We start from the raw sequence: 13,369 nt of genomic DNA on the forward strand, positions 1-13,369 counted from the left end.
ATCCTATGAACCGTTTTCCAGATGAGGAAACTGAGGGATAGGAAAGCTATATCATTTCCCAAAAGTCATATCATTAAGTGAATTCAAACTGAGACCATCTGGTTGCTGATCCATGCTTTTAACCACTATACTGTTTTCTCTAGTAATACAGAAAGTAAAATTTCTTATTCTTAACAGATGTGAAATCAAATATAGATAAATGAGAGAGATAGCTGACATCCAACATGGTAAATAAAGTCTGCATGTCAGGAGAAATCCATGCAGCTTCCTTTTTCTATCTTGCTAGTGGAGAGTTCTCAGCACTTTTCTCTTTGTCCCTCAGACCTGGCACACTGTCACACCTATCTGGTGGAAATGAGTCAACTCCTACAAAATATGGACGTTCTGCATCGGACGTATTCAGCACCAGCTATCAACGCCATCCAGGTTAGCCAGATGCCTCTTCTGTTTGCATTCTGGCCTTCTCTGCTTTCTGTTCTACTCCCCAGCCTTTGACTAACAATGGGATGTTGTCTGCTTGGTTGCTTCAACCAAAGCTGAGGGCATGGAGATGTTCACCTTGCGTATGTTTATCCTGTTGGTTTGTAGGATCTTATTGTCTGTGCTCTCTTTCCTGTTTTGAAAAAAGGGTGGCGCTTTTGAAAGTCCCAAAAAGGAAAAAAGATCGCATAGGAGGTGGCGATCCAGAGCTATTGGCAAAGATGCTAAAGGAACGCTGCAGGTAACCATCGCTCCCCCGAGTAGGCTGGCTTCTTCATTGCCCTTGCTCTGCACACCACGTGCTGAGGGGCTACTTTTGACTCAGAGGAGAATAGACCATTCTTCATAAATACCCTGCGCTGAGAAATGAATTCAATCACTTAGATTGTCAGGATATTAGATATGGGAGAAGATGCTGACTAAGAGAAAAATGATGTGATCGTGGAAGGCAACGGCCATTAGTAGGACTTTTGGTTTCCCCTTCTGTGGTGTTCCGCTTGCCTTCTTCCCTGCTTGGGTATGTGCCTTGTTTGTGCCTATTGTGGCTGTTGTGCTCTGACCCACTTCTGCTGATGCTCTGGGGTTTATCGTCCCTTCGAGTACACTGGCCCAAGTCTCTGGAGCAAGACCCCTTTTGGCCTCCTGTCTCCAGCCTCCCCATCCCCCATCAAAGGTTCAGTGTGTCACACAAGCCACTGTCTTTTCCCTGTGCCCAGCTAAGCCAGAGGCCAGAAGCTTGGTCTTCACCTATTCAATTACAACATTGTCATAGTCAAAACTAAGCTTATGCGATCACATAAATAATCTGACATACTCTTATGTTCTCTTTGGTTCAAAGCACTTTATGGGTTAACTTTAAATGATTTTAAAGTCAAGTGCATTTCATGTACCAACACGTGAAGAGTCACTTTGTTTTCTAGACGTTCCAGGTGCAAATATGGAAAAGTATTTTTAAACTAAACCACCGTTAGCCATCTAGATATGGACGATTTTTGTTATGGAGAAGAAATTGGGTGTTAAATGAGAAAAAGCCAGGCATCTTTGGTTATCATTTTCAACCTGCAACTTTAATGCTCTTATAACTCCCCCTCAAAAAAAATACATGATTTCTCACCCTTTTTTTTTTTTTTTTTTTCAAGAAACCAGTGCACATTGCTCTGTAAGGTATTATTCTGAATTCTCATTTATATGTCTCGTAAATAAATACCACTTATATCAAAGCCTTAATTACAACTTGATCCGCTCCTACTACTCCCAAACCAACTAAATAGTCAGAGTAATCTGCAACTAAAAAGAAATATCTCCTTTTGGTGTCGCTTTAGGTCCCTAAACCTTTTCCCGGCCCACTAAGACTACACTCTTCCAACCCTAATTTATCAACAATAGATTTTGGAGAAGAAAAGAATTATTCCGATGGCTCTGAAACTTCATCAGAGTTTTCCAAAATTCAAGAAGATCTGTGCCACATTGCCCATAAAGGTAAATGCATTTTCTTCATAATGTGTTTGATGAGAATGTTAAATGCATATCTGAAGATGGGAAGTCCTTGGAGAGGGTATCTTAGTTGGTTCATTTTCTGTTCTATTAATATTTTGGGAAAATTCATTTTGACTTGATTTGCTTTGCTTGGTATAGTGGAGAGTATATTGGCCAGAGGTTTCCTTTGAATCTCCTGCGGGAAGTCACGAGAACTGTAAAATATACTTTAAAAGCTGAGCTATTCACGTGCTGCCACTGAGAGTATACATTGATACTCTGCTGAAGGGCAATTTGATATTATATTTCTTTCTTTTTTTAAATCTGTCTATCCAACAGTTCCACTTTGAGGAATTCATTGGTAGGAATTAATTTAAAAACTTACAATTTATCCATTGTAGCATTGCTTGTCATAGATAAAATTAGAAATAGATGTTTAGCATAATTAATCATTAAGAAAATGCAAATTAAAATCATGATAAGACATCACTACACACCTAAGAGACGGATTTCATAAAATCCATGGAAAAATTCCATTATCTTATCATTCCATTTTCCATGAACTTTTTGAAGCCACCTCTTACTATATCAGCTAAAATTTAAAAATACGTAAATTATCAGATGCTTGTGAGAATATAGAGGAATGGCATCTTTCAGAAATGACAGCTGGGAATGAAAAATGGTACAGGCGCTCTGGAAAATCTTTTGGCAAGTTCTCTGGTTTTTTGTGTGTGTTGTTTTTTTTTAATGTAAAATTAAGCATAGACTTGCCACACAGCCCTGCAATTGCACTCTTGCACATTTATCCCAGAAAATGAAAGCATAATTCCAGACAAAACCCCATACACACAAGTATTCAGAGCAGCTTTACTTGCAATAGCCAAATGCTAGAAACAACTCAAATGTCCTTTTACAATGGAGTTAATTAGACTGTGGAACATCTGTACAGTGGAAAGAGTATTACTCTGCTGCCACCGCCAATTGCTCTGAATGGGAACACATTAGAAGATCCTGATTAGAGTGTGAGAAAAATTTGGAACAAAACTCAAAAATAATAGAAAGGACAAGGCTTACTGGTTGAATAGTCTGATGAACCCCCGAGGCTATTGCCCTTGGTCACCCTTCAGGTCTGAAACTGAACTCACCCCTATGGTTCAATTTTCAGCCAAGCAGAAACCGTTCTAGATCTGTGGTATTGTTCTTACTGAGTGCCATGGAGTTGGTTCCAGCTCATAGCGACCCTTTGAAATCTATAAGGGGAACAGGAAGACTAGTGAGGTACACACACCGTAGAATAATCAACCTTTTGAGATCACAAGGGCAGCATTTACCAAAGGACAGTGTTCAGAAGGGTTAGGAAAGAAGAAGGAATGGAAACAGGGAGGAAGAGGGATAAATGATGCTACATTGAGAGGACTGCAATCAGGGAGATGAAACAATATGTGTCTGAATTGTTGGATGGAAAACTCTGTAAATCTTCACCCAATTCACAATAAAAAATTTTTTAATGAAGTACACAAACAAAACTATTGATGCATGCAGTGATTTGGATGGCCTTTTGGGACATGGCACTTAGTGAAATGAGCCAGTCTCAAAAGTTTATATATATATGTTGCTGTTAAGTACTGTCAAGCCGGTTCCAACTCATAGCATACCTATATGGACTTTCCAAGTCGCAGCTGGTGGGTTTGAACCACTGACCTTGCTGTTAGCAGTCCAGTGCTTTTATTCTACTTACATGACATTCATGAAAGACAAGAATAAGGATTAAGTGTTGCCAGAGGTAAGGAAAGGGAAGGAGAAGAGAGAAATGGTTGTGATGAGGGATAGTTCTGTATGTTGATTGTGGTGGTGGTTCTAGGAATCTATACCGGTGGTAAAACTGCAGGGAACAACAGATGCACATGCACACAAATTAGTGTATGTAAAACTGGGGAAACCGAAAAAAGAGCTGTAGATTTCCTGCTCTTATACTGTTTGTACCATTGTTGTTGTTACGCTCCGTCAAGTCAGTTCTCATTCATAGCCACACTACATAGGGTTTCCAAGGAGAGACTGATAGGTTTGAACTGCTGACCTTGTGGCTATCAGTCCAGTGCTTATCCTATAGCACCGCACCAGAACTCCATTTGTACCAATCGTAATATATCACCATTGGGAGAAACTGGGCTTGGGGCGCAGAGGACTTCTCTATACTGTTTTTTTACAACTTCCTGTGAATCTATAATTATTTCAAAATAAAAAGTCTATAAAAGTTAGAAAATAGCTATTAACAGAGAATTAGATTTTTCAAAATATAAGATAACCATATGGAGAGTGCTTAATAATACTAATAATAATACTAACAATTACCTTATACTGAGGTCCTGGTATGGTGCTGTGGATTAAAGCACTGGACCGCAAGGTCAATTTGAACCACAAGGTCGACAGTTCAAACTCACCAAGCACTCCCTTGAAACCCTATGCAGTCGCTATGAGTTGGAACCAACTCTACGACATTTAACAACAACAGCCTTATACTGAGACACATGGCCATCGTGGAGGTATTTGCTAAGCACGCTACATACATTGTGTCTTTAATTTTAGCAGCAGCCCATGGAGTTGGTATTATTATAACCTCGACCATACAAGTAAGAAACCTGTGGCTTAGAGAAGCTAAGGAACTACATGAGAGTCATGTGACTACAAAACTGCCAACTTGGGACTTGGCCTAACCTAGTGTTTCACTGCCTGTGTTCAGGGTTCTTATTTCTTGATGTAGAAAGATGTTCACAACATATTAGTAAGCAAAAATAATGTTACAAAATACATTAATAATTACATTTTTTTATTTTAAAAAAGTATATATGGCATATATCAAAACCAAACCCACTTCAATGGAGTTGGTTCCAGTTCACAGTGACCCAGTCTTGGGGTTTCGGGACTGTAAATCTTTATGGGAGCAGATTGTCTCATATTTTCCCCATAAGCTGCTAGTAGGTTTGAACCTCCAATTGTGGTTAACAGTCCGGTGTTTACCCTACAGTGCCACCCTTTCTGGTATATACAGTCATACTAAGAAACCTGGGAAGGTGTACATCAACTTCTTTAGTAATAGAAGATGGGGTTATAAATGATTATTCTTTCCACTTACCTTTTAAAAAAATTTAAGGGGAAACCAGTTAAACAGTTTTGAATGGGAATGGGAGAAAGTATTCCCTCCTTAGTTTTCAGCACACATTTTCATTCTTCTCAGTTTTCATTCATTTATTCAGCTCTCTGCCCTTCACCTATAAAATCTAAAACATAGACTGAGATTGATTATGAGGAAACCACTTTGTCCTTTAAAAAAACTCTCATCTCAAACTTGTCCCAGCTACCCTTAGTGCAAATGTGGACATTTCCCCACCTGTAAAGTGGGAAGAAGTACCTCCCTTGTCCCGTAAAAGCTCATCACACGCCCACTTAGACATTCTCTAGTATTAAAGCTTCCCTTTAGTTATGTACTTTGGGGTTTTGTGAGAGAAAATTCTTATAAAACACTGTTCATTTTTAATGAAGTAAACTGTCCTTTTTGAAAGTGAGGAGATAATGCTTCCCAGCAGAAGGCAAAAGCCCTGCATTCCATCAAGGTTGCAGAAGCTGCTTCCTCAGCAGGACAGAGGCTGCCATATTGACTTACCCCACCCTACCTGCAGAGAGAGGTCTGAACCTCTGTAATGAAAGTTCATAATGGGCCTCAGCCGGCTCTTCTATCTTTCCAGCTTTGTGAAACCCAGAGTTGCCACATAACTACAGTAGGTCAAGGATTGTGCAGAGAAAGTCCAAGTGCATTTGTTCACCAACAACCTGAGCCCCACAGGCTGAGGGACAGTAAATTTCACAGGAGCCTGAGAAGCCAGCTTTCTTTCCTGCGGTTTTAAACAACACTGCTGGCGGAGACAGAAAGAATATCCCCTTCTTAGTTCAAAAAGTCCTTTAAGACTAGCTGGATTTCTGGGACATTGTAGAATCAAGACAGTTCTTAGGTTTATCCTAAGTCTTAAAATCTTACATACTTTCTCACTACTATACATGCACACTTGAAGCATCTTGATCTTGTGTAAGCCTTATTTTATTTGCCAACAATTACTACTGTTCATTTGTCATTGTGTCTCTAGTCTGTTGACTATGATTCCAGAGCAACTGAACTAAAGTCAAGAATTCCACTGATGTTATAACATAATCTGTGTGACTTTGACTCTCTACTTTTTCTCCAGTTTGTTAAATGCATCTCACTTCTCCTATTCCTACTGTTTTATGGAAGCTACATCAAATGGTAGGCAACTAAAATACATACACACTAATTTTTAAAAAGTATCATACATTACAGGCTATAAATTTTATTTTTATGGTGTATCATTGAACTAATCTATGTTGGTTCATATTCTGGCTTAGTGTGTATGTCAGAATACATACAAGGGGGGAGGTGGGACTTCAAAAAGTTTATGGACAAATGGAATGAAAAGATACTGGTATTTTTCCACAAACTCTTTGAAGCCCCCCTGTATAAGCAAACAGAGTACATATTTCCTAAAACTTAAGTCAGGAGTAACTTGCTTTGTACATATTAACATTTACATTTTTGAAAATGTATTTCATAAAACACTTTACCTATAAAATGCTTTTTAAAAAATGAATTTATGATTTAACGTATTTGGGGAACACTCATGAATATGGTCGGTCTCCTTTGGATCTATCCAAGGAGCAGTAAATATTAAAGCCCCTAAGAAATCCTAAAGCAAAATGCCTATTTGTTTTAGTTAACTCAGAATTCTCCTTGTTATTTGGGAAGCTCCCTGCTATTAACATACTTGAAGTGAAATTCCTGAGCAACATTATTAACCTTCTGGAGCTATCTCCTATTTCAGATTATCTCTATTAATGATCTACCACTCCCCTGTCAGTTTGTCGTACTGTACTGGTTTATGAATTGCTGTGATTCTGGAAGCTATGCCACCAGTATTTTAAATACCAGCAGGGTCACCCATGCCACCAAGTTTCAGATGAGCTTCCAGACAAAGACAGACTAGGAAGAAGGATTGATGAACTACCTCCAAATATTTAGTCACTTCTGAAAACCTTATGAATAGCAGAGAAACACTGTCAGATATAGTGCCAGAAAATGAGCCCCTCAGGTTGGACGTCACTCAAAATGCGACGGGAATACCTGCCTCCTCAAAGTAGAGTTGACCATGATGATACGAATGGAGTAAAGCCCATGCGACCTTCATTTGCTGATGGGGCACAACTCAAAATGAAAAGAAACAGCTATAAACATCCATTAATAATCAGAACATGGAATGTACAAAGTATGAATCTAGGAAAATTAGAAATTGTCAAAAATGAAATGGAATGCATAAACATCAATATCTTAGGCATTAGTGAACTGGTATTGGCCATTTTTAATCTGAGAACCACATGGTTTAAAGCTGGACAGTGAATAGGGAACACCATAGAAGAATTGATGCTTTTGAGTTATGGTGTTGGAGGAGAATATTGAAAGTGCCATGGGCTGCCAAAAGAACCAACAGATCTGTGTTGGAAGAATTGCAGCCAGAGTGTTCCTTGGAGGCCAGGATGGCCAAACTTCGTCTCTCATACTTTGGACATATTGTCAGGAGGGACCAGTCACTGGAGAAGGATATCATGTTTGGTAAGGTGGAGGGTCAGAGAAAAAGAGGAAGACCCCCAGCAAATTGGATTGGCAATGTAGCAGCATCAATGAGCTCAAGCATGGCAACAATTGTGTGGTTGGCCCAGGACCAGGCAGTGTTTCCTTCTGTTGTGCATAGGGTTGCTTTGAGTCGGTACCGACCCTATGGCACCTAAAAACAACAACCATTAATGATTAACTGAAGGGACTTTGACCTCACCACTTAACTCGTCTGGGCCTCAGTTGCTTCATTTATTAAATGTCTTAAAATATTTCTTCTGTCCCTTTTGACTCTGGAATTATCATTCTATGAATAATTGTTTTATGCTGAGTAGAAAGAATATCGCTGGCTATTGTCACACGGAAGTTTTAGGAGTGAGTGTTTCTACTAGAAACAAACAGAAATGATGGAATTTGGTGAATAAGCAAGGACTTCCTGATGTGGCGCTGTAGGATAAGCACTGAACTGTTAACCACAAGATCAGCAGTTCAAACCCACCAGCTGCTTCTTGGAAACCCTATATAGGGTTGCTATGAGTTGGAACTGACTCCACAGCACTTAAAAACAACAAGGATAAAATATCCATATCAAACCCAAACCCACTGGCATCAGGTCGATTTCAGCTCATAGTGACAGCGTTTCCAAGGCTGTAATGTTTACAGAAGCAGACTGCCACATCTGCCTCTCATAGAGGGACTGTTGGGCTCAAACCACCAACCTTTTGGTGAGCAATCGAGCGTTTATCCACTAAGCCACCAGGACTTCTGGTTGTTGTTAAGTGCCGTTGGGTCCATTCCAACTCAGCGACCCTGTATTGCGATTCCGAGGTAGACATCTTTGCAGGAGCAGAAAGCCTCATCTTTCTCCCACAGAGCGCTCCAAATAGAAGGGGTTGCACACAGTCTGCCTTGGAAGGGAACAAAGTAAAGATTTTGCTGGTACTTTTTCTTCAATGCCAGAAGGCATTTTATGGAAAGCTGGGCCTAAATGTAAAGGCTAAAGGTAGAGTAAAGTTAAACATATTTTAGGTTGTTTTACTTTTACTTCTGGAATTTTGTTCTGTGTTGAGTTCTGACTGCCAGTCATTGTCTGAACTGTTTTGAGCTTATGGAAACATTGAATAAAAATCCAGCTATGTTACAATGACATAGAGCTCATAGATTAAAAGATAAAGATAGAGGAGATTTTTCAAATGAGCCATGTCATTTATTGACCACAGATTTGAATTCCATGTCTGCTGAGCAATTGAGTTCACGTAATTTATCAATAAATAAATATGACCATTTAATAAAATGACCAAATGTGCCTAAATCAAAAAACTACTTGGATGGAATATGGATTAGAAAATGTTGTAAAACCATGGACCTCCCATGAGTTTTGAAAGTAAGGGGAAGCATTTCATGGACGATCCAATCATCTCAGATACTATTAGGAGTATTTAACATTGTAAAGCCAATTTACCCAAAATGAGATTTTCATTAAAAAGAAGGAATACTGTGTGTTTGAGGCCTGGTGTGTGCTGTAGGATAAGCACCAGCTGCTCCTTGGGAAATCCTCTACAGGGTCTCTATAAGTCGGAACTGACTCGACAGCACTTATTAACACCACCACTGTGTGGCAAGTGTCCTATAACAAGTGTGTTTTCTCATAGCACTAATGAAATAAGGGCATTTCCCACATATCTTATTAAGTGCCATCAAGTTAGCTCTGACCCACAGCAACCCTGTATAGGGTTTTCAAGGAGTGACTGGTGGGTTTGAACTACTGACCTTGTGATTAGCAGTCCAATGCTTATCCTGTGGCACCATATAGATGCTAAACAACAGAAATAACCACAGGTGGGTACCTTTAGAACAGAAATTTGTTTTCTCACAGTTCTGGAGGCTAAAAGTCCAAATCAGGGTCCTGGGCATGTGGGTTCCTTCTGTCGTCCTGTGTCCTAGTTTCTGAACCCTGTGCTTGTAATAATCCTCACATAGCATCTGTCTTCCCCACGTGTGTGTGTCTGCATCCTACTAAGGCCTTTTTATAACTTCAAAGTGATTAGGTCTAGTAACCTCCCTATCTGGTATAGCCTCATTAACATAAGAAACCAAAAACTTAAAAAATATAACCAGTTCCCACAGAATCAGTTCTGACCCATGTGTAACCCCATATATACAGAGTAGAACTGTACTACATAAACTCAAGGCTGTGACCTTTCAGAAGGACAGGCCATTCTTCCCATGGTCCCCTGCATGAGTTCAAACCACCAACCTTTCAGCCATTTGTGCCACCCAGGAACTCACCCATATTAGGGGAAAAAAAATAAAAAGCCCAATTTCCAAACAGGGTTACATCTCCAGCTACAAGGCCTAGAAATTGAACACATACTTTTGGGGGAAATCGTTCAAACCATAATAGCAACTAATTGGTACAGCAAGGACTGAGGTTCATTTTTGCCTCATTATAAGATCTGTTTCTCCGGTACCACAGAGCCCCCTAAGAGTTGTTGTTGTTGTTATTAAGTGCCTTTGAGTCACTTCTGACTCATGGTGACCCTATATAGGGTTTCCAAGTAGTAGCTGGTGAGCTTGAACTGCCAACCTTGTGGTTCAAACTGACCTTGCAGTCCAGCGCATTAACCCAGAGCGCCACACCAGGACTGTCACAATTCAAATTCTTACTCTTTTCAAATCCTGAGAGCCTACTGAAGAAAGAGCACACCAAATAGCGCTCAGGTCAAATTAGAGTCCTGATGTAGCGCTGTGGGCTAATGCGTCAGGCTGCAAAGTTGTTTCAACTGCAAGGTCAGTGGTTCAAGCTCACCAGCTGCTCCTTGGAAACCCTATACAGGGTCACTATGGGTTGGAATCGACTCGACGGCACTTCACAACAAACCCTTCAGTATCTGAACTCTCTCTATCCACACATGCTGTCTATGCCCTCTACCATAACTCAGGAAAAGAGTAGATGACACCTATGAAAAAGCGAAAAGGAATGACCACCAAGAGTCAATATGACCTATTAAGTGCTGGTCAGATACTGCCTTAGGTGCTTTTGAGTCAATTCCAACTCCTAGCAACCCCATGTGATCGAGTCGAACTGCCCATGAAGCTTTCTAGGGATTACCGATTTACTGGAACAGACTGCTATTATCTGTGTCACAGCGGCCGGGTAGGTTCTAACTGCCAACTTTTCTGTCGGCAACCAAGCACTTAACCATCGCACCATTAAGTCTACTTAGTCAGATTGTTGTTAGTTAAGTGCAGTCAAATTGGTTCTGACTCATAGCGATCCAGTATGGGGTTTCCAAGGAGTGGCTGGAGGGTCTAGTCAGATTAGACTAATCTGATTTCTTCTCTTTGAGGGAGGGAATTGGGGGTGTTGAGCTACAGACTCATTAGACTGAGCCTCAGAAACTGCATATGATGTGATGAAGCTAAATTTCAGCACGACATCCTTTACATTTTGTTTTTCCTTCTAGTACTCTGTTTTTTTTAATTATGTACTATAGCATACCTACTGAACTGTGCAGGAAAGTGTATTGTAGAATGACTTATTAATTGTGCTTCACCTGGGTGAAGAATGAGTGCATTGCCAGCCCCTGGAAGTGCTCATGGCTCTTTCCTATCACACTCTGCTCCCTCCTGGAACTCACTACTATCCTAACGCTCTTTACTTCCGTGCCTTTTTTGTCATTTTCATTTTATCACCTGTGTATGCATATTTTCCATAAAAATGTAACAGGACTGTCTGGTTTGGTGGAAAGCCTTGCTTTACTGCAGGTGCTCTGAAAGCCTGAGGAAGTGATTTGGCAGCCAGCTGAGTTTCCCACTGATTTCATTTAGAGCACTAAACACATCAGTGAAGAGGCAGTTCACAGTCAGATGGCTGTGCGTATCCTATGAAGTTGCACAAGAAAGGAGGCACCTGTCTGCCAGAACATGGAGTGTAGTGAGTTTAACTGTCCGGCTGGTCGCTCTCCTGCTGAGGCCGCCCTTAGACTCCACTCCATAGGTCTGCTCACTCCCTCATCTGTAGCATAACTGTAGACCAGCCTGCAGTTATTAACAAGTGTTGACCTGGCAAGAGGAACATGTCCTCATAGAGCTGCTGACCGTATTCAAGAGACTACACGTATCTCTTTTACCATCATCGCCATGATTATTGCAAGAGCTCGCATTTATTATTTACTTCATGCCGGGCATTGTGCTAAGTGGTGTACGTGCATTCTCTTATTGAATCCTCATGAGTTATGAAGTGGGGGTGCTAGCAGTATCCTCATTTACAAATGACAGAACTGATGTTCAGGTCCATCATAACCTGTTAAAGGTCATGTGACTGCTAAGTGATGAAGGTGGGAAGATCCAGGGCTGATGTTGAATCCCACACTTACGGCCTCTATGTTGTACTGCCCATCATTTTACTCCGTTGAATAATTTAAATCAAAGAACTAAGTGTGTTCCATAGACACAGTTAGAAAATGTTAGTACCAGTGGACCCTAGTAGCCAGTTGTCAACAGACGAAGCACCAGGATATGTGTGTGTTTTAAAATACATTGCTTATTTCAACAGTAACTTTTGATAATGAATTAAGTCTGTCTCTCAATGCCACAACCTCAGACAAGTTCAGCAATAATCTATAGAGAGGTTCAGCTGTCCTGGAGGCTGTGAAAAGAGGGAAGTAAGTCAATAATGTGTATTCAGTTTCTGTGTTACTAAGTAGGCCAATCTTGGATAACAGGACCTCTGAAAACACAGCCCTGTGGAATTCAGTCATGTGTCGGGCCATTTGAGAAGGATGTTTTCCATCTCTCCCTTCCTTCTGCCCTTCTAAAACAAAATATAATCAAGGAGATTGGAAAGATAAGATTCATGTGATATCCATGATCAATAAGTTAGATGACAAGCTTCGTCATCCCTTCATTATACACCATAGGTAACTTGTACATTCTGTGGTCAAAACCTGATGAGCCTTTTGATGAGTATTAATTATTTTTGAAGCTTCAGTTCAAGCATTTCAATGCTTAAGCATGCTAAGCTCTTGGTGTCCATAAATGCTCATTAAATGAGCAGACTGACGTCAAGTTTAGAGATGGGGAATTTCTGAGTCAGGCAGTTGGAAGGACTCGCAAGGAGAAAGGGAGTTGCTGTTGTTAGTACCATTGACTTATAACATCCCTGCATAGGGTTTCTGAGTTTGAACCACCGACCTTTCAGTTCAAATCAACCTTGTAGTCCAGTGTTTATCCTACAGTGACACACCAGGATAAGGGTCCGTAACACTTTATTTTAAAAGACTTTAAAATATTCAGGAAAGTTAAAAGTATAATACAGAGAACTCCCCTAGATCCTGTACCCAGATTCACCATTTTCAACATTTTACTTTATATTCTACACACATGGCATGCACACATTTATTTTTCTGAACCATTGGTGTAGGATTCATACAACATGTCTTTCTCTCTGCCTTTATACTTTAGTGAACAGATACTAAGAATAGGGTTATTCTCTTATGTAACCACAGGACAGTTACCAAATTAAGAAAATTTTGCACTGTACTTTTATCCATTCTACCTTCAGTATTCAAATGTTATCAATTACCTCAATAATGGCCCTGACCGGGGTTTCCCCCTTAAGTGAGAAAGGAAAAGTTCAGTGTAGCCCACGCTCACACATTGTGTTTAATCACCATGCCTCGTTAGTCACCTTTAATTGGGAATCTTTCATTGCTTTTTTCTCTTTTTTATAAAACT

General features: G+C 40.2%; 1 protein-coding gene across 4 annotated transcripts in view; it reads left to right on the forward strand.

The window, feature by feature from the left end:
* Positions 1 to 13,369, forward strand: part of OSBPL3 (oxysterol binding protein-like 3) — a 124,223-nt gene that overhangs the window by 53,430 nt on the left and 57,424 nt on the right. For 2 of the 4 annotated variants that reach the window (XM_006832205.1, XM_006832203.1), the window contains exons 7-9: positions 323 to 426; positions 629 to 721; positions 1,803 to 1,959. In XM_006832205.1, coding sequence (XP_006832268.1) covers positions 323 to 426; positions 629 to 721; positions 1,803 to 1,959 — 354 coding nt within the window. The remainder of the gene's footprint in view (positions 1 to 322; positions 427 to 628; positions 722 to 1,802; positions 1,960 to 13,369) is intronic. The other 2 variants (XM_006832204.1, XM_006832206.1) reach the window with 1 other exon arrangement.

Source organism: Chrysochloris asiatica, unplaced genomic scaffold (assembly GCF_000296735.1).
Source record: "Chrysochloris asiatica unplaced genomic scaffold, ChrAsi1.0 scaffold00006, whole genome shotgun sequence".
Classification (NCBI taxonomy): Eukaryota; Metazoa; Chordata; class Mammalia; order Afrosoricida; family Chrysochloridae; genus Chrysochloris; species Chrysochloris asiatica.